The sequence below is a fragment of the Eurytemora carolleeae genome, unplaced genomic scaffold, assembly GCF_000591075.1.
Source record: "Eurytemora carolleeae unplaced genomic scaffold, Eaff_2.0 scaffold972, whole genome shotgun sequence".
Classification (NCBI taxonomy): Eukaryota; Metazoa; Arthropoda; class Copepoda; order Calanoida; family Temoridae; genus Eurytemora; species Eurytemora carolleeae.
Window position 1 is genome coordinate 1 of NW_019397025.1, and position 22615 is coordinate 22615.

Sequence of the window (22615 nt, forward strand, 5' to 3'; positions counted from 1 at the left end):
ACTTGGTCCTCTTTATGTACAGCTTTTTCATCTTTGTGTACAGCTTTTTTCTTCTTTAAATTAAGCTTTTTCCTCTTTATGTACAGCTTTTTTCTTCTTCTTTCTTTTCCTTCTAGATAGGAAAATTTCCCCAGATATTTAAACTCTCAACCCTTTAAACACTGGAATTACAAGCTCAATAATTTCCTTGGTTGATTACACATGATCATTTGATTATTATCAATCAATTAATCACCCCATCGATCACCAGCCTGGTTATAAAGTGTTGAGCTAGTTTGAGCGTGCAGGCGTGGAACGATATAATTACGCGGCAAGAGAGCATGAGAACTGAAGGGTGGCTTGTGGGAACCATTTTCTACCAGTTTCCGAGAAATTTTTGGGGATTTCAGGCATACGCGGGGGGAGGAGAAAATTCCTTTTATAGGAATGTATTAAACCTACTTTTGAGGTTCTTTTTAAATATATTTAAATGATTATTTTTGCAATTTTTAAAATGCTAACACTGCTATTGATATCGTTGACATTATTGATTTTATAGGTAATAATTTCATCATTTAAATAATAACTCCGTCATGATAAAATTATTTATAATGATAACTTCATCATGAAATTGAATGATAACTCCATTGTTCAGTTTATTCTAAACGAATATTAAGATGTTATATCTTAATAGGATAACTTTTGTTATTTAATTGATGAAAACGTCGTCACATATAGATGGTTACTTAGATAATAATTTTATCTTAAAATATTAACTCCGTTATTTAGGGGATAAACTACGTGATTTATAAAACGATTCTGTTAGCTAGATAATAAGTATTTCATATAGCAATTATAATAACTCCATTGTTTTAGATAACAACCCAGTCATTTAAAAAATAACTGAAATGGATAACAACTGCGCGTTTTAGATAACATCTTCGTTATTTGGATATTAACATTTATTAATAACAATACAGTACACAGTACACTGCACACACACATAGTACACAGTACACAGTACACAGTACACAGTACACAGTACACAGTACACAGTACACAGTACACAGTACACAGTACACAGTACACAGTAAACAGTACACAGTACACAGTACACAGTACACAGTACACAGTACACAGTACACATCACACAGCACACACACATAGTATACAGTACACAGTACACACACATAGTACAATGAAACAATTTGTATTTCTCATTTTCAACAATCATTTTAAAACCTTTTCCCATAAAGTATTTGTTTAAGGCAGTTTCTGCGGTTAATGGGCCAATATCACATAACCATGCTTAAATGAAATAGGCAGGGAATGAGGGAAGGGAGTCAATAAGGGGGGGGGTGGTAGATTTTATAATCTTTAAGGCTTTAAATTTATTTAAGATTTAATCAGATTTAATTTTTTCTAGTAATTATGAAATATATTGTGCCCTGTTTATACCAAAGGAAACATAGGAATTATGCTTCAGTGTGGCACCACGTGACCACATGTGCTTTAGTGTGGCACCACGTGACCACATGTGCTTCAGTGTGGTTTACTTTAACTTTCATCATTTTTTTGTAAAAGATTGAGACGGCATTCTAAATCTAAATCAAATGTTTATTTTAGGAAAGCAAAAATTTCCTGGAAAGATTTTTTTAGTGTAAAACGTAGGGTTAAAATCTTTCTAAAGTCGCAAAAAAAATTATAAATTAAAAGTTTTGAGTTCCATGTGCTACCCCTAAAACATTGTAAAACTAAGGCAAAACTCTAGTCAGACAAATTTTTAGATCTGATTCTAAATCACTTCTTAAAACACTGTACTTTTACTGTGTACTAATTGTATGCATTGTATTTTTACTGTTTACTAACTGTACAAATTGCCTACTTATGAGTGGGTAACCGCCAAAAAAAGTCTCTGAAAAAAAATCCTATCATTTTGAGACTTTATTTTCGATATGGCTTTATTGCCACGGGACTTTTTTAGTGCCAACATTTTAGGAAAATAAGTCCCGGGAATCTAAAACTCAGGACTTTATATCCAGTGACATTTTTTCCAATAGGACTTCAGAAAATTAGGACTTTTGTATCATAGTTTTTATTTCCAGTTTTTCAGAAACTTTTTTTCCGCTGACTTTCAAAAAAATGTGTTTTAAAGGTTTTTAATTTTGTAAAAAAATTAAAATTCTTGAAAATCCGCGAAATTTTTTTCTTCTTTGTTTTAAAATGTAAACAAAAAGAGCATGTTCACAATTTAAATAGAAGATGGGCGCGTAGCGCGCGCCCTAAAAACCTAGAAAACATATATTAGGGTGTATGTATGTATATATCTATATGTGTTAGCTATAGCTGGCCAAACGGCTGAACCTAATAGGCTACAGTACATTTTAACAAATGATAACAATTCGTCACCTTCATATGTCGAGAACAAGTCAATTTTGTATTGGGTAATTTTTATATTTAATTTATGGTAAAAACCTGCTCAATCAAGCCTTGTTACTTAAGATTCAAAAACTGGGAATCGACAAATTTGGCGTTTTTTTCATCTGAATTTTAAGTATTTGCCGAAATTTAAAAAAAAAATCTTTTATCATCTGGTTACACAAAATAAGCACTCTCTAACTTAGACAGAAGGTAAAGGTAAAATTTATGTTACTGTTACGACTTTAATTCTCCGGAGCTTTTCTAGTTTTTTACTTTTTGCGAAAGTATGGAAAAAGCAAAGTTACTAGAAAATGCAAAACATCTTCAATGAGATGAGTTATGATTCAAAACATTTAATATTTCAATTTAAAGACGTAATTTACTTTAGTCTAATCATAGATAAATAAATAAACATAGATAGCTTATGTACGCAAAATCACCAAGAATCGTACAGTCCGCGGCAGAAAGCGGGGTGGTTTGGTGTTTTAATTTCAATATTTCAATGAGCAATATTGACGAGAACTGAAGAAGGACATGAGAAGGACTAAATTAACTTAAATTTCTCTCTACAGAACTCATGTACACCACAAGTACTCAATGACATAAGAACAACCAATGTTCACAACCGACCTAGTTAATTTATATAATAGGAATATCTTTACAACATCTCTGTACATTTATATCTTTCAAGATGAAAAATGTCGTCTTAAGCGCAATCTATCTTTATCTATGAGTTTGACAAATAGAATTAACTAAACGAAATTTCAATATGAAGTAGTTTTTAAAGGTTTTCAAGGGTATTTTTTTAGTAGCAAATTTTACGAAGATAAAGGGTCTGGCCGGCAAGTCGCTATTTCCGAAGAGCATACAGTTGGTTTATTTTGCTCTAGGGTTACATTAACTCTTGAGAACATTCTAGACTTTTCCATTCATTTTCAGCAGCTTTATCACGTGGTTTCCTAGTTTCCGGTTTAACAGTTTCCGGTTTCTCCGAACTCATTAACAAGAGGTGTGGTGGTTAACTGATGGGTTATATCTATCTATCTATTTATCTATGGATATCTCTAATAAGAGCGCAAACCCAATACTTTTAGAATATAATACCTCAAGTATATAATATTTATATATAATTGCTATTATTCATATATATATGTAGACGATTTCAAACATAAAACACCGTGTATACTAAACAAAACATGTTCTGAGCTTATCTATGAAGTATATACATACATATTGCAATGAATGGGAAGAGGATTGGTATTCTAGTAGACATGTCTGGCATAGGTCACATGCAGGCCTTTCATTCAGGCAGTAGTTTCCCAGGCAGTAGACAGCCAGATAATCAGACAGTTAGCTATGTATGCTCAAATATGACGAATTCATATATCCCTTTATAAATACCATAAAAATTATATTTAGTTACGTTTCTAATAGAAAACACACGTTCTTTGCATCTTTTATTTAAACAAGAGAAACAGTGAACTCTACTTTTTTACGTTTATGTACATTGTAAATACAAATAGATTATCAAGTACAAATCTCCATATTACAATCTCTTAGTAAATAAAAAATATTAACTTGAATGTTTTAAACATTTTATTTGCTTTCAACGCTGAATAACTTTTCTTAAATTAGACAATTTTGCATTTATACGAAGCGTTACCATGTCCTTGTTCGGGTTTATAGAATTTGGTTCAAGTATGAACATTGTCGTAGACTGTAGACTGTACACTGTACGATGTACAACTTTCCTGCATTTCGCAAACTTTTGGATCAAAGATTTGCGCGGCTCAGTGGCTCAGAAGTATCACGCCTAAACATGATTTATTAAAGTAAATGTCGATAAAAAATTATATTTACGAGGAAAAAATATTTAAAAACAACATTTGTTTAGGATTAATGGAAAATAAGATTGTGAAAATGACAAATGTAAATAAATGTAAATAAATGTAAGTAAATGTAAATAAAGGTAAATAAATGTAAATAAATGTTTTTAAATGTTTTTAAATGTAAAGAATGTAAAGAAATGTAAAGAAATGTAAATAAATGTAAATAAATGTTAATAAATGTAAANATCTAAACATTAGATTACGTTTCAACATCCAGTAGCGTACATACCGATCTAAACATTATAGTACATTTCCACATCCATTAGGGTACATACCGATCTAAACATTATAGAATGTTTCAAAATCCGTTAGCGTACATACCGATCTAAACATTATAGTACATTTCCGCATCCATTAGCGTACATACCGATCTAAACATTATAGTACGTATCCACATCCATTAGCGTACATACCGATCTAAACATTATATACATACATTTCCACATCCATTAGCGTACATACCGATCTAAACATTTTATACAATGTACACGAGAATATCTACAATCTACATAACTACTTTAGTACCTTGTCAATTAGAGTAAGTTAAGAAAAGTATTTGCATGTTGGTTCTGTTTACAAGCAAATATTCAATCAGATACTTTGATAAACAAAAAGGATGATTTTGGTTGCATTAAATTGAGCATTAAAATTACCTTAACTCCATCTGGATAACGTTTACTGTTTTGCTTCCTACCGACAAATGGAACTTTATATCTATCGTTGAGAAGTCTAGAACAATAACTGATTTAATTATGATTTAACGCATTGTTTGCTAAAATCTCACTAATGCCAAAATTTAACTTTCAACTTGTATAAAAGTATTTAAAAGAAAGGGGGAAAAAATTAAATTCAAACATTAAGGCGTTTGCAATAATTCTCTATTATAAAATAGAAGCAATCAAAGCTTAAAATATAAAATATAAAGATGAACTATGAACTATTAATTTATTTCTATCCGGGGTATCAGAGTATTAGACCAATACCGTCCATCAACAGATCCAATATTTTTACATAAAATACAACTACAGTGATAACCAGAAAACTATAGAATAGGAAGACGACATTAAAACAATATTGAAATGCATTTTATGCTGTTACAAGAAAATAGATCTACTAGTAAGTTACTAAATAATTTATTAAATGAACTGGGTCTGTTTACCCTGCACAGGTGCTTAGCCTACTGTTCATTACTTGAGTCTAAATGTAGACTTCCTATTTCAGAACTTTTTGGTAATCACTGTATATGAAAAGAAGAATGTTATCAATCGATCAATCCCTTGAAGGAAGTTAATGCTTTACCCGCAGATATCATCTCCGATTCTAACTCCTTTCTTGGCTCTCTTAGGGTCAATACTTGGGTTCTCATACACTAGTCTCCCTTCAAGCTTCTTGTACTAAATACACGTATATTTATAGTAATATATAATTATAGTAAATATATATATATATGTATATGCATTCATATTTTTCTCTAACTGTCTAAACTGTCTAAACTGTCTCTAACTGTCTAAAAACTAAGCTAAGAACATTCCTTGGTTATTCCGAGTTCCCTAATCAAAAGAAAATGTATTGTGTACCGTAAAAAAATAAAACCTGATATTGTAATCAATATATAAACTTTGCTTGTCTGTTTGTTTGTCAGTTTGTATCCGCTGAACGTAAAAACGGCTGAACCGATTGGGCCCAAATTTTTTCGGGACCTGACAAGATTGACACGAAGCGCCCTGGAAGTCTAGTAAAATAATATCTATCTCACATTGTTGTTGTCTGACAAAAAAGATATAATTTAAAATATAGAATCTAAAAACTAAGCTAAAAACATTCCTTGGTTCTTCCGAGTTCCCCAATCAAAGGAAACTGTATTGTGTTTGTTTGCCAGATAAACCATACCGTATAAAAATCAAGACCTAATATTGTAATCTATATATAAGCTTTGTTTGTCTGTTTGTTTGTCCGTTTGTATCCGCTAAACGTCAAAAAGGCTGAACCGATTGGGCCCAAATTTTATCGGGACCTGACATGACTGACTTCGCCTTGGAAGCCCAGTAAAATAATATCACATTAAATTGAACCATTTAAAGATGAGCTCATGCCAAAAAAAATATAATTAAAAAATTAAAATATAATAATGATGTTACTTCAGAATCGACTGAATTGAATTTATATTGCCGGTTTCCCTACACCTCTACGAATCCTTGCAACTGTAAACTTGTTTCTTTCTTTTCAAATCATTAAATAAGCAATTAGAAAACTATTTTCAGGGTAGAAGCTTTAATTTAACCTTAGTATTATGGTCATATTTATTAATTTTAAGGTCGTCCTTAGACGTAAAGAGGACACCAGCTAGACTGTAATCTTACCATGCTACATTTGTTGCATAAAACGTGCTGGTTCGACTCTGCACGGTGTACCATGTTGTCCAGACAGGACGGTACGACTGAATGCAAACACAGTACATGTTGCACCGGCTCGGATCATGCGAATTTTAGAGAGTGCTGGCTTACCAAGTTGGAGCAGAATTCAATCCAGCGTGGGACAGATTCTTCAGTAGGACATTCATCAGCACTCCACGTAGCGTTGAAGATAAACATGCGCTCTATAGGGGGCTTACCGTACTAAATAAAAAACTTTCAAGTTTTCTTAAATTAATTTTTTCAGATTATTGTTTTTTAACAAAAGTTTTACAAAAAGAGATTTCAGTTTCAGATTTGATCAACTAAAAAGTTTTCTTTGTAATGAAAAGTTATCGATCGATTGCAAAATAAATAAATTATTCAATGAATAATTAAAATAAAAATTACTTGACAAAAAAAATGTTGAGAAATTATTGAATTTCTTAATTATGTCACTCATTCAAAAAAAAAAGTGTGAAGATTTAAAATTTCACCTCATTTGCGTAAAAGAAGCCGCAGCGCAGAGCTGACCTGAAAAACATGTTCTTGTTCTAATTGTTTCTCTACAAACAAAAAGATTCATAATTTTGTTTCAAAATGTTTATTTGTTAGTATTATATAAGTTTCAAACTATAGATACTAAGTAAAGTAGTATATAAAAACTTGCTGAAGTGTCCGGCGTTGCCTGTGAAATTAAAAAAAATCTGTTGAAAAAAATTTTTTATAAAAAAAGATTTTTGAAAGAAAAAATATTTCGATTTTTTAGCATATGCTACTCCAAGGTTTCATAAAAATTTCAGCCAATTTGGTCCAGACATTTGGCCAGCTATAGCTAACATACAAAAATATGTATACATATATATACACACCCATACTTACATATAAGAATATATTGCAAGAGCGCATAAAAATTCGTCTTGAAATTTATCAAAAAATTTTGACAGCTGTTTTGCTTCATCATTGGTTTTCAGAAAAAGAAAGGTGCTGAGATGTTCGCAGTTTCAAAGGGTTGAATACGATTTATGAAAATATATCCAAATATCTTTGTAGAGTTTTTTGATAATTCTTAAGAAACTGCTTTTTACTTTTAATTTAATAAATTAATAGCCCTGAATTATGCAGGACAGCAATTGATATAATAAACTCGTTTTCCCGCGGTATTTGATCTTAAATATGTTGAGAATACGACATTTTAAAAAAACTCTTGCGATGTATTCATATATCTGGGATTGACTGTTTATAAGCGAAGAGCTTTATTATATAGAATATATATTGAAATAAGAATAGAATTTACTCTAGCGGTGTATCTCCAACTTTATTCAGCTCCTTTAAATCCTCAGCCAAACCTTCTTCATCATCCTGAAATTCATCATTAAAAGGACTGTGAGCGTAATTCTAAGTGCTCCTCCACGCAATGCCCGATTTACAAGGGTACCTTTTAAAGCTTTGTCTGATCAAGTAATAGTTAGATATTAATGTTTAAAATCTTGAAAATTAATTCTTTCGATTGTGGGTTCTCAGCAAAAGTGATTTGCGCATTTGTACTGCAGGATAACATTAAGAAATTATTAGAGCAAACACGATTTACTCCACATTATACTCCACGATATACTCCACGATATACTCCACGATATACTCCACATTATACTCCACATTATTGATCAGATAACTGTTACAAATATACCTTTGTGAATCGGACATTGTCGTCTTTGCATGAAGGGTCAGGTAAAATTACGCTTTATATGAAGTCTCATTAAAGGGACTGTTGTAGAAAGTTAAAGTGAAGCTTTAATTAAAATAAATTAAACTATTTAAATTTAAGATTTTTAGTGATTCCATTTAATCTCAAAAATTGAGAAAAAAAAAACAGAAATTTCTTTAAAATATAAATTTATATATGTAACCTGGGGAGCAGCTAGTGCGACCGCCAGGGTCAACAAGATGACCGCAAACACGTGACCTCGCATCCTTTACATATATAACACGTATAATTAATATAATCATATTCAAAATTAATCAATTTTATTGGGTATTATTTATTTTTAAAGGCCTTTAATAGACAGAAGAAAATGATTAAATGTAAAAAAAGGAAAATTTATGATGTTCCAGAAACCGATTTTTTAACTTAGAGACCTTTTTCGATATGTACAAAGAATATTAAGTAACCTACGCTATACTCCTGTATCAATGAAAAATAAGGAACCTACCCTATACTCTTGTATCAATGAATAATAAGGAACCTACCCTATATTATTGTATCAATGAACAATAAGGAACCTATCCTGTACTCCTGTATCAATGAATAATAAGTAACCTACCCTATACGCCTGTATCAATGAATATAAGGAACCTACCCTATACTCATGTATCAATAAATAATAAGGAACCTACCCTATATTATTGTATCAATGAATAATAAGGAACCTACCCTGTACTACTGTATCAAATTCAATGAATATAAGGAACCTACCCTATACTCCTGTATCAATGAATATAAGGAACCTACCCTATACTCATGTATCAATGAATATAAGGAACCTACCTTATACTCCTGTATCAATGAATATAAGGAACCTACACTATACTCCTGTATCAATGAATATAAGAAACCTACCCTATATACTCCTGTATCAATGAATATAAGGAACTTACCCTATACTCCTGTAGTATAAAGGTGTACTGGATTGAATAGTATGTAAGGTTCTATTTATACAAGATTGTCCAGTCCTTTAAAATCCGATCATTTCCAGCTCAAATAATTCAGGAGCATGTTCAGTTGTATAAGAGTATTTTTAGAACCTACAGTAAAAAGAGTTATATTTGCAAAATTTAAGACTTCACAAACAAATTTAATATTTAAATTGCTTCTATTCAGTTTTTATGAGTAAAAATAAAGCGACATTGACGTAAAAAAAAACGATTAAATTTGTTACTTTTGAACTAAAATTAATACGATTTTTTTTTAATCACGTTTTAAGTTGCTTTGACGACCCTATGATAAGACATAATGTGTTTCTACAATGGGTCAGAGTAAATTCAGCGTAATAATCCATTCTGATCAATTTAAAATTATCCATTTAAAATTTGTTAAGCTGGATTTGCACTCGAATTAAGTTTCGTAGTTTCAATTTTTGAATTAAAAGTACGGGGTTAGAAACATATCATTCACATGTCAGAGATAAATCATTTCACGCCTTAAAACCCTTTTTTGCATTTATGTACTCAAATGTACAAAAAAAATATCAAAGGAATTGAGCCTTTGCCACAAACTCTTATACATATAATCTTTGCAACCCAATGTCGTAGACCTTAAATATTGCAAACTATAAATTCTGTTAGATTAAATATTTTAATTTTGAAATATCTTAACAATTCATCCTGTTGCAAAATAACAGGGATTAGAAAATTTGACTCAATTCCTTTAGAATTATGAAATGCTTGAGTTTAAACTATGAAATGTTAGAGTTTAAACTATGAAATGCTCGAGTTTAAAATATGAAATGCTCGAGTGTAAAATATGAAATGCTCGAGTTTAAAATATGAAATGCTCGAGTTTAAAATATGAAATGCTCGAGTTTAAACTAAAAAATGCTCGAGTTTAAAGTATGCAATGTTTGAGTTTTAACTATTAAATGCTCCTGTTTAAACTATGAAATGCTCGAGTTTAAAATATGAAATGCTCGAGTTTAAACTATGAAATGCTCGAGATTAATCTATAAATGTGGGAAGCCAAAAGTAGATTGGGTTTGTATTTGAAAAAGGTAAAAATGTCGTAGGACAACAGTTAGGTTTCAAATAACTGAAAAAGTAAGTAAGTAAGTAAGTAAGTAAGTAAGTAAGTAAATAAGTAATTATGTAAGAAAAAAAATGTAGTTTTAAATTTTCAGTTTAGATATCTGTAGCTTAAAAAATAAAAAAAAGTTATGGAACAATGCAACCAAGAAATTCGTAAATTCACTGAATGAATTGGTTAAGCCCATTGCTTTCTTCATGGTTTGCTTTTAATATTAAAACCAAAAAACTCCTAAAACGGTCAAAGTTATAGACCAAATGTCAAAGATAAATGCTTGAATAGCATTATGAACCTCACTTCCAATTTTTTCAGCATGCAAATTTTAAAAGAAAGCTATTTTATATAAGGATTAACAATATTGCACTTTTTATCTTGTATGTATGTTTCTTAAATAGGGGTTCCAGTTGCAATAAAGTAGCTCTCAACGATGCGTAATATTTGCTTTCTATCGCGCATCAGCGATAAAATATTCAGAATTATAAAAATTTTCAATTTAATGATAAAGCTCTTCGCTCATGATCTATATACATATTTATACGTTAGCTATATATCTGGACCAAATTTGCTGATTTTCTTGAGGGAACTCATAGGTATATAGCTGGATCAAATTGGCTGATTTTTTTGAGGGAACTCATAGGTATCCCAAGGGTAATACGGGCTAAAAATATTCGGTTTTTTTTCAAGAGGGAAATTATTTTTTCAAATTATTTTTCAAATTTTTAATTCCACGGGCAACGCCGGGAATTTCAGCTAGTTTATAGATTCAGTTTTTGTTTATAAAAACATGGGATTGATATGAAATGTTGAAACACGGCTGGATCCTGGGGTTCCAACCGTTCAACATTTACAAAATAAATACAAAACAAACTCCTCGAACTTTATTCAGACCAAATATAAAATATTTAACCTAATTTATTTAGTAAATTTGACAAAATTAAAGGAACTGTATAGAAGGTTTAAATTCAATGCACTTCCACAGAGAAGATTAGAGGATCTGAACAGTTTCCTTTAAGCCTTTAACTAATCAAGAATTACGAATTTATCATGATAACCTCCAGCATGCATGAACACCATCCTGACAACATCCAGCATGCATTGGCACTACCATGACAACCTCCAGCATGCATGGGCATCACCCGGACAGCTTCCGGCATGAGACACTACCCTGACAACCTCCAGCATGCATGGACACCACAATGACAACCACCTGCATGCATGGACACTACCCTGATAACCTCCAGCATGAGACACTACCTTGACAACCTCCAGCATGAGACACTTCCCTGAAAACCTCCAGCATTCATGGACACTACCCTGACAACCTCCAGCAGTCATGGACACTACCCTGACAACCTCCAGCATGCATGGACACCACCCTGACAGCCTCCAGCATGCATGGACACTACCCTGAGAAACGTCTAGTTTCTGGAGGCGTGATTTTTAAATTTATTTTTCTGTTTCCGGTTCTCAATCACAAGTTTGGATAAGTCAAGAAAGGAATTGAGTCTTTATCACAAACTCAAAGTTTTTAATCTCTATACCTTTGCAACCTGATTGTGTAAACTTTTGATATTTCAAACTTAGATTATTTGATAAAACAGAAATCATAGTTTGAAATATATAAGGTCTACGACATTGGGTTAAGGAGATATAGGGATTAGAAAATCAGAGTTAGTGGCAAAGACTCAATTCCTTTGAGCATTTTAATTTCTATTCTAAACAGTGTTTCAGTTATCTGAATAAAACCTGGGAGGTTAAACAGTGTTTCAGTTATCTGAATAAAACCTGGGAGGTTAAACAGTGTTTCAGTTATCTGAATAAAACCTGGGAGGTTAAACAGTGTTTCAGTAATCTGAATAAAACCTGGGAGGTTAAACAGTGTTTCAGTTATCTGAATAAAACCTGGGAGGTTAAACAGTGTTTCAGTAAATACGTCGTAATCCCCGTAAATATATCCTTAGGAAGGATGAGGATACTGGCTACAGGACTAAGGAGATGAAAATCAAGTAAAGTCAGCAAAATTCAATTTTATTCCTACATCAGCTTATTTTAAAAATCTCTCACCACAAACTCGATTTCACCTTTAACCGATCTCCGCCAAGTTTGATTTATTTATATTTACAAAAAAAATGTTATTTGTGGTTTATACAATTTTATATCATACTTTACTTTAGGCGTGTTATTTCTGATTCATTTTTTTACAAGGTTATTTTTGTCAAAGTTCAAAATCTAGGCGTAGATCGGATATATGTTGGCTGGGTTTGAACTATCTCGTGTGAATGTGTTGTGAGATGGCCACCAGCTAGTTATACTCCAGGTATAGCTCAGGTTAGATCAGCTCACCTCATCTCCAAGCTCAAGGTTAACAGGATAATTTATCAAAATATAGTACCATCAACCAATAACAGCTTTCCACTTTAAACCTGCACATCGATTTATTTTTCTTTATGAAAATTGAGTGTCAGTGGTTTTCTTAAAAGTGAATTCATGATTTACAGAGAAAAGAATTCAGTCTTTGCCACAAACTTAAATTTTCTAATCCCTACATCTTTGCAACCTATACCGGTATAAACCACTGGGTTTTTAAAGATTTAGGGATTAGAAAATCAGAGTTTGTGGCAAACACTCATTTCCTTTAAACGAGAGCAAACTCGACAAAGCTTTGTTCATGAGAGACAGGTTTAAATGGTTCGGTTGTGAATCGCTAATAGCAAAGTTTAAATTGGTTATTTTGATAATACTCTTATAAAAATAAGAATAAAACCATGTGCACAGTGGATCAAAATTAGAATAAAACCATGTGCACAGTGGATCAAATTTAGAATAAGACCATGTGCACAGTGGATCAAATTTAGAAGAAAGCCATGTGCACAGTGGATCAAAATTAGAATAAAACCATGTGCACAGTGGATCAAATTTAGAATAAAACCATGTGCACAGTGGATCAAAATAAGCACAAAGCCATGTGCACAGTGGACGTGATTGTGTTAAAGATTATTGAAAGGAAACATAGGATTGGTAATAAACATTAAGATATCTGAATTAAAAGTGTTATTAATTATGATTTTTTAAATATTGATATAAATTTATAAAAATTTGAGGAATTGTTGAGTCAACCTATTTCAAAGCGCTATCCAACTATTCACAACGATTTCCTTTAAATTTTCGGAAGAATAAATAATGGATACATTTGTTTTTCTATCTCAAATGTGTCTAACAGTTTTAACTTGTGGATTTTTACAGAAAATGTGACCAAGAAAGTGTTTGTAATTTGTTCATAAAAGAAAAACGAAAAGATTAAAAGTTAAAAGTCTAACGATGTAAAGTTTAACGGTTTTAAAGGGAGTGACCGGCTATATATGTAATTTAGTCGAACTGAGTATGAAGTGTTGTGGAAAACTTCTTTCGGATTCATTTGAGACATATTAAACTTTTTAAAGATCTGTAAATCCTGTGTTTGAGCGCAAATTCTACGTTCAAAACTCATACTTTGGGGGTCTCAAATGAATCCGAAAGAAGTTTTCCACAACACTTCATACTCAGTTCAACTACCTTACATAGCCGGTCACTCCCTTTTAAGCTTAAAGGTTTAAAGTTTACGGTTTAAAGTTTAAAGGTTTAAAGTTTGAACGTTTAGTTTAAAGGTTTTAAGTTTAAATGTTTAAAGGTTTAAAGTTTAAAGGTTCATTTTAAAGGTTTAGTTTAAAGGTTTAGTTTAAAGGTTTAGTTTAAAGGTTTAGCTTAAAGGTTTTGTTTAAAGGTTTAAAGTTTAAAGGGACTGTTTCATGGTATTTCTCTATTAATGAGTCTCGTAACCTAAATTAATATTCCCTTTAAGGATCATTGGACACATGACAGTAGTATGTTAACATTGATATTATTATCAATATCTATATTATTGATATTAATATTTAAGGATGGATAGTATCAAGAAGAAAATGGAAAAGCTGGCGACAGAAACTGCTGAGGCTGAGGCAAGGATAGAGAGGTCAGATCTATCTATCTATCTATCTAGACATCTAACTATATAATCTGTCTATCTATCTATCTATATATATATATATATATATCTACCTATCTAACTATATATCCTTCTATAAATTTTTCTATCTATTTTTCCATCTATTAATCTATCTATCTGTTGTAAAAAAAATTATATTAAATGTATATGGTTGTAGAGCTAACATAGCCCATACAATTGCTAATAAATACGTATTTCATTAAGCCCATTTCTAATGTTCCTCATATTAAAACAGTTTTATGCACTCGTTTTGTACAATTTGTCACCAGTTTATCAAATTGTCCTAAGCTATGTATTCGTCTTTTAGTTGATCTAAGTAAACATGATTTAAGAACTGTTTTATGTAAAATCTTGAATCTATAATTGCACAAGATTGTAATATACAATATAGAAATCTAAACAAATTTTGTGTGAAACATAATATGATTACAATCAGATTCCTTTAGACTAAGAATGGAAATTACCCATGCTTCATGAATTACTCAAAGTTAAAGATGCTAATTTTATTCTAAACTATTTTGATGATAATGAGATCGCAACCATGATCAACTTTTTATGAAACTATATTTATATATCTATACTTTTTCATGTTTTTGTCTTTTTGACATTGTACCATTATACACCTTTGTGTACGAAATAAATCTATAATAATAATAATTAATGCAAATATTAATTGCCAAACTTACATTTATTTCGCCAGGAACCCCCAATTCAATGCTTATATTACAGCTAGGGTTCTTATTCGTTTTAAACTTAAAAAAAAAACAACGATTCAGTTTCATTTCTCGTTTTTTCTTCGTCGTTTTAAAACGAAATGATCGTTTTTCAAAAACGTGAAAGCGATCTATCCCTAATTTCAGGTATGAGACCATCAAGGCTGCTAATGAGCTTGAAGCTGAGAAGTTTGAAGAACAGCTGAGAAATATTCAGAAGAAGATGCAGAGCATGGAAGGACAGTTTGATGGATGTACTGAAGATTTATTCAATCAAACCATCAAGGAAACAAGAAGAATTAATTGCAAAATTAAAGAAAATAAAATAAATTAAACAAAACAACAAACATTTTTATGAAGGTAAGGGAATTTATTGATAAGCAAAAAAAAACCTTCCGTATATGATAGAAAATTAATCCATGTAATAAAGCTCTTCGCTCATATATATATATATACATATATATCAATAATACTGTATTAAATAAAAAATAGCAAATGTTCTGAACTTTTTTTAAGAAGATATGTTTATATACACATATGTCAGCTATAACTGGCCAAAATGCTATGCCAAGGTGGCTTAATTTTTTTTTCAAAAATCTATTTTTTTTATTTAAAAACTTTTCTTTAAAATTCGGTTTTTTTAGTACTTTTAAAATTCCACGGGCAACGCCGGGCACTTCAGATAATATTTTATAAAATCAAGCAATCTAATAATTCTTGAATTAGTTGGAGGAAATGGAAAAGAAAGCTGGCAATGCTGAGAGTGATGTTTCAGGCCTGCGCTCAAGGAACTAAACTACTCTTTTTACCTCTGAATATTTCATCAACTTTTTTATTAAATTTACATTTGCAACATTTACTGGTTGCATAGATTCAGGGGCGAATACAGAGGGGGCGGGGGTGACATTCGCCCCCCCTGAATTCGGAATTTTTGTTCCTATTTTTAGAATAGCTTCTCAATTGCATGCTTAAGGGAAAGAAACCCTAGTGCAAAACAGGAAAAATATCTTTCTTAATAAACTATAATGTGTGAAAAGTTAAAATTCTAGTTTTTTAGTCTTTAGTCATTAATTTTGACTCTATTTGAGTCTTTTAAGTCAAAAAAAAAGTTTCACCTGCGGCGCGATTTTTTGTTCCTAATTATGAATTTTTTGTTCCTAAAAAATCTTGCCCCCCCCCCCTTCACTTAAATCCTGTATCCGCCCCTGGGTAGATTAGTTTGAAATTGTATCCATGATGCTACCTTTTAAGGCAGAGATCACATAGTTTCAGTTTTTTTCTAATTCCCTATTTTATATACTGAGTACTGAGGTGTGCTTAGGTTGATTCTGTTACAGGAGAACAATGAGAAGCAAGAGGAAAGGTTGGCCAAGTGTACCCTGGAGCTGGCTGGGGCTTGTGTCAGGTATATATTAAGCAAGAGGGAAGTTTGGCCAAGTGTACCCTGGAGCTGGCTGGGGCTTGTGTCAGGTATATATTAAGCAAGAGTAAAGGTTGGCCAAGTGTACCCTGGAGCTGGCAGGGGCTTGTGTCAGGTATATATTAGTAATTACTAATCAATCAAGCATAGTCTACTCAACTTTACTTTAACCTTAGATTGATCTGAATTTGACGCTTAATTAATAACTTGATCTCGTGTTACAGAGCAGACGGGAGTGTTAAGAAGCGACATGATTTGGAAAACGGGTGTTCTAATAACGAAGAACAGATTGATGGGCTGGAAAAGCAGTTAAAAGATGCACAGTTCATGCATAGGGAGTCAGGTAACTCTATATTTATTGTGATGCAATATAGATATAGATAGGCATTGTTTTTGTGGACCAACAACATTTTTGTGAATGAACAAACTTTTCAGTGAACAATTAAACCGTTTTAAAAAGAACAGCAAATTAACGAGCAATTTAAAATTGTTAATGATAGTCTACATTTTTACTATCAGCCAGACAGTTAACAAACGATGTCTTTATCAATGTTAGTAAAGAAAGGATTTTGCTACATGAACGACTTTACTGAACAAACAATCGCACTGAACAAACTATCTCACTGAACAAACAATCTCACTGAACAAACTATTTCACTGAAAAAAACGATCTCACTGAAAAAACGATCTCACTGAACAAACGATCTCAGTGAACAAACTATCTCACTGAACAAACGTTCTCACTGAACAAACGATCTCACTGAACAAACGATCTCACTGAACAAACGATCTCACTGAACAAACGATGTCACTGAACAAACGATCTCACTGAACAAACGATCTCACTGAACAAACGATCTCACTGAATGAATGATATCAATGAACAAACTATTTTATTTAACGATCCTTCAGTTATAAATAAAGAAAATAAATGATTTAATATTTCTGAGAACAAACTAAGTCAAATTTTTACTGAACGACAGAAGAAAACGAACGAAATTGATTGTTAACAAATGATGAAAGAAAGAATTAAAAAAAACGAATGTGCCCATCTCTAAAACTATATATATATCTATGTTTAGAAAGAAAGTATGAAGATATCTCTAGAAAGATGGCTACCCTTGATGCTGATGCAGCAAGGGGAAATGAAAGAGCTGATGGAGCTGAGAAAAAGATCTTAGATTTAGAGGAGGAACTTAAGGTAGAATATTCACTTGGGCACAAAAAGTACAAATCTTAACAGTTTCATTTCGTTTTCATTAATACGCTTCTCTGATCTTGTAAAGGTTGTTGGTCAAAGTCTTCAGCAACTAGAGGTAGGTGAAGAGCAACGGAGGATTCGGGAGGAACAACTTCAAGCCCAGATAATGGATTTGAGAAACAAACTAAAGGCCTCTGAGTACAGAGGAGAGCAGGCAGAGATGAACATTCAGAGATTAAATGTTAGAATCGATCAGGTGATTATAGCTCATGTTCAAAGATCTGAAAAATTATTAAGAATGATTAGCTTAGACTATATTATTTAACCTGCAAATGCTACAGGTGGAGGAGGATCTCCTCCAAGAGAAGTTGAAGATTAAGAAGATAAGCGATGATCTGAACCAAACATTTGAGGATATGCTCTCATTAGGATGCTAGAAACACCTTGATGTTAACAGTCTTAACTTTACGCACTAATCCATTCTTATTCTCGAATCATTTGTTCCTGAATCTCTACAGGGAAAATGCTTTTTTTCAAAAGCAGATTAGGCTGAGCCATTTTAAATTGCATGCCCAATGCTGCATTGATGTTAATCACATTTAATCTAGGATATAGGTTTATTTCATTCAAATTAAAAATACTTTCTGTTTGTTCTTGTTTATTTTCTGTATGGGTTCTTTGCAGTTGTATTTAACATCATTTGATTACCCTTACTGAAAACGTCCCGAAACCAGTTATTTCTATATGGATGCCATAAGAAGATCATTTTATTGCAGAAGAATGGATTCAATTAAGAAAAAGATGCAGAGTCTGGCCAATGAGACTGCTAATGCTACAGCCAGAGCAGAACGATGGGAGACTGAATGTAAGAGGATTAATGTAACAGCTGATCAGTATGAGGAACAGGTAAACAGCTGATCAGTATGAGGTACAGTTAATCAGCTAATCTGTATGAGGAGCAGGTAAACAGTTGATCAGCATGAGGAACAGATAAACAGCTGATCAGTATAAGGAGCAGCTAAACAGCTGATCAATAGAAGGAGCAAGTATACAGCTGATCAGTATGAGGAACAGGTAAGCAGCTGATCAGTATGATGAACAGATAAACAGCTGATCAGTATTGAGAACAGGTAAAAAGTTGATCAGTATGAGGAATAGTTAAAAAGCTGATCAGTATGAAGAACAGGTAAACACCTGATCAGTATGATGAACAGAAAAACAGCTGATCAGTATGATGGACAGATAAACAGCTGATCAGTATGAGGAACAGGTAACCAGCTAATCAGTATTAAGAACAGGTAAACAGCTGATCAGTATGAGGAACAGATAAACAGCTGATCAGTATTAAGAACAGGTAAACAGCTGATCAGTAGTAGGAACAGATAAACAGCTGATCATTTTTAATAAAAGAGTCAGAGTTAATTATTAGTGTACGTCCACAAAAAAATCATTTCAATAAAATTCTCTTTCAAAATATATCTAACTACTTGAACAGAAGACCATAATCCAAACCATATTCAGCAGATTCTATACTTCTCTATTCAGGTTCGAACACTGCAGAAGAAGATACAATCAATGGAAGGTCAATTTGATGCCTGCACTGAAGACCTATTCAACCAAACTATTAAAGTAAGAGTTTATTAATTAATAAGTTTATCAGCCACCATTAACAAAGCTTACGGTGTGTTCTGTAGTTATCTACAGTGCACTGACCAAATATATATAGTAGCGTTTAGAGTTTAGTTTTGATGGCATTAAATCAAGCAGGGAACTTTAATACTTTTTAAATACATTAGTTTTGTTTCTCTATTTCTTTAAGTTTCTGTTATTTTACTAAAAAAATGTTACTTTTTGTTTGTTGACCTGTAAATGAATGGTTGTGCGTATAGTTAGAGGATATGGAGAAGAAGGCCGGAAATGCTGAGGGCTGTGTAGGAGATCTTGCCAGACGTCTTCTTCTTCTTGAAGAAAATGCAGTCAAAGCAGATGAAAGGTTATATTTATTTTCAATTAACTTACAGGTAAAGTGTATTNTTGGTCGAGGGAACCCGTGGTCAAGTAAAATTTTTAATTTCCCGAAAAAGTAGTTGTACACAATTTTATCGCCATTTGAGATGGAAATGCGCAAATTTTTTCCTGAACTTTGCAGAGCGGGTGGTTATTTTACATAACTGTCTCAAGGGACGGTAAGGTGGTAAAGAATCTTATTTCACATTATTTCTAAATAAAAAAAATGTTCCAGACTAGATTTGCATTATCTTTAGATTGGCCGTTGCTGTAACAAACCTGGCCAAAACATCATTACTAGCAGATAAAAGTGTTAAGGTAACTCTAGGGCAAGAAAATCATATTTTAAAAACACACAAAAAAGTAAGAAACAATGTTCTGAAGCTTGTTTGATAAATTCAGAAGTTTTAAAAAAAATCCTTTCAATTCGGGGAAATAAGATTTTTTAAAGAAGTTTGAAGACGATCTTTCTTTGGCGTTTTTGGAAAATAGAAAAACACGCTGCATAAGCTGACGTTCTTATTCTTTTGTGAACCTGAAACCGTCTCCCAAGGTGTGTTTAGGTTCGTCATGAAATGGAGCAGGAGTGTGGACGAAAGAGTGAAAATAATGATGGACTTGAACAGCAACTCAAGGTAAGATTAACAGCATTAACTTACTTAAGCATCATCTGGTGCTGATCTGCAGTAACTAACTTAAACAGCATTTGGTGCCAAATGGCCCAAACTACAGCAACCTACTTGAACATAATCTGTTTGTTTAGGATGCCTATTTTACAGCCTAACAGAATCTGTTTGCTTAGGATGCCCAGTATAACCTAACCTAATCTGTTTGTTTAGGATGCACGGTATATAACCTAATCTGTTTGTTTAGGATCCCCGGTATATAACCTAATCTGTTTGTTTAGGATGCCCAGTTTATAACCTAATCTGTTTGTTTAGGATGCCCAGTATAACCTAACCTAATCTGTTTGTTTAGGATGCCCGGTATATAACCTAATCTGTTTGTTTAGGATGCCCGGTATATAACCTAATCTGTTTGTTTAGGATGCCCAGTATATAACCTAATCTGTTTGTATAGGATGCCCGATATATAACCTAATCTGTTTGTTTAGGATGCCCAGTATAGAACCTAATCTGTTTGTTTAGGATGCCCAGTATAACCTAATCTGTATGTTAAGGATAACCAGTATATAACCTTAAAGAATCTGTTTGTTTAGGATGCCCGGTATATAACCTAATCTGTATGTTTAGGATGCCCGTATATAACCTTAAATAATCTGTTTGTTTAGGATGCCCGGTATATAACCTAATCTGTGTGTTTAGGATGCCCAGTATACAACCTAACAGAATCTGTTTGTTTAGGATGCCCAGTATACCCTGACAGAATCTGTTTGTTTAGGATGCCCAGTATACCTTGACAGAATCTGTTTGTTTAGGATGCCCAGTATACCCTGACAGAATCAGAGAACAAATATGAAACTATTGCCAGGAAGTTGGCAACTGTTGAAGCAGAATCTGAACGTGCCAACGAGCGTGCTGAGGGAGTTGAGAGTAAATTCATTGATATTGAAGATGAGTTAAAGGTGTTTTTTTTTTCACTAATAGTAATACTTAATTCATTATGCTTTTGGTAATATCAGAGTTATAAAAATTACAAAATTATCACCTTTGAAAAAGCAAAGAAATTGAAACGATAAAGAGATCTTTAAAGGAAGTGTTCGCGAAAAATGAAAGGGGGTATAGGCTTAATGCGATAAAAAAGCGCTTTTGATCGCTACTAATCTTACTTCTATCTGTTGCGTCTATAAGGATAAAATTGTTAAGCCTATACCCCCCTTTCATTTTTCGCGAACACTCCCTTTAAAACATCATTATACTTACCTTCATGTCTTACATTGTTTACATAAAAAGTGTACTGGAGTTTCAAGAAGGTGCACTAGGTTCATATATTTTTCTACCAGACACTACATTACATTTAATGTAAACAAAGAAATGGATTTCCTTCTTTTAAATACAGTTTTGTCCTCTTTAACTGATTTCTAAGATTTGGAAAAAAATGCCCGATGTAATAACTCTGTCTAATCAGCTTAGAAATTTTCAAGATTTAACCCTAAATTGCGCACATAATACTCGAAAAATCTAGTGCATTTTCTGCGTGTACATTTTTATCTATCTATCTGTCGTAACCTAACCCAACCTAACCTGGAAGTGTGGGTGTGCAATTGTACGGGTGAAATGAATTAAATGGATATTTAAAAGGACTGTATGTGTAACTTCAAGTAAATTTCAGTATGCTGTTCGTTGAGTTCATGCTGTACGCAGTGCACATGAGAATTTTCAGCTGATCATACAAGCGGATTTAGATACGTTTTCATACATATTTCTGTACTCGACGAACATAAACAGATTTTAAGGGTTTCATTTGAGGGTTCCTTGAAATTTCGCTTACAGTCCCTTTAAACGTAATTGTTTTTCAGGTTGTTGGTCAGAATCAGCAGACCCTGGAGGTATCGGAAGAGAAAGCTCTTGAACGAGAAGAGCAGCTCCAGAAGTCGATCAACGACCTGATGGCTAAATTGAAGATTGCTGACACAAGATCAGAGAATGCAGAGATGGATATTCAGAGATTAAATGTTAGGATTGACAAGGTTGAGGAGGATCTGGTAATAGAGAAGATGAAGATTAAGGGAGTATCAGATGATCTGAACAATGTATTCGAGGACATGCTGTATGTTTAGATTAATATTTAAATCTAAATAAATATTACAACTAGTGA

General features: G+C 32.5%; 3 protein-coding genes across 5 annotated transcripts; 2 read left to right on the top strand and 1 right to left on the bottom strand.

The window, feature by feature from the left end:
* Positions 1 to 4942: 4942 nt before the first annotated feature.
* Positions 4943 to 9427, bottom strand: LOC111711219 (uncharacterized; the record flags this gene model as incomplete). Of its 3 annotated transcripts, none has more annotated exon segments than XM_023485510.1 (7): positions 4943 to 5018; positions 5589 to 5683; positions 6794 to 6904; positions 7177 to 7213; positions 7977 to 8041; positions 8587 to 8650; positions 9335 to 9427. In XM_023485510.1, coding segments are annotated over 6 exon segments (447 nt in total), but the record flags the coding sequence as incomplete, so codon positions are not given.
* Positions 9428 to 12758: 3331 nt separating this feature from the next.
* Positions 12759 to 18608, top strand: LOC111711232 (tropomyosin-like). The gene is made up of 9 exons (XM_023485526.1): positions 12759 to 12836; positions 14392 to 14463; positions 15357 to 15495; positions 15936 to 15997; positions 16531 to 16614; positions 16854 to 16972; positions 17712 to 17830; positions 17916 to 18086; positions 18172 to 18608. The coding sequence occupies exons 2-9, from the start codon at positions 14393 to 14395 to the stop codon at positions 18265 to 18267; spliced, it is 861 nt and encodes a 286-aa protein (XP_023341294.1). The 5' UTR covers positions 12759 to 12836; position 14392; the 3' UTR covers positions 18268 to 18608.
* Positions 18557 to 22615, top strand: LOC111711231 (tropomyosin-like). The gene is made up of 7 exons (XM_023485524.1): positions 18557 to 18736; positions 19376 to 19459; positions 19720 to 19823; positions 20095 to 20155; positions 20401 to 20472; positions 21276 to 21422; positions 22317 to 22615. The coding sequence occupies exons 1-7, from the start codon at positions 18575 to 18577 to the stop codon at positions 22575 to 22577; spliced, it is 891 nt and encodes a 296-aa protein (XP_023341292.1). The 5' UTR covers positions 18557 to 18574; the 3' UTR covers positions 22578 to 22615.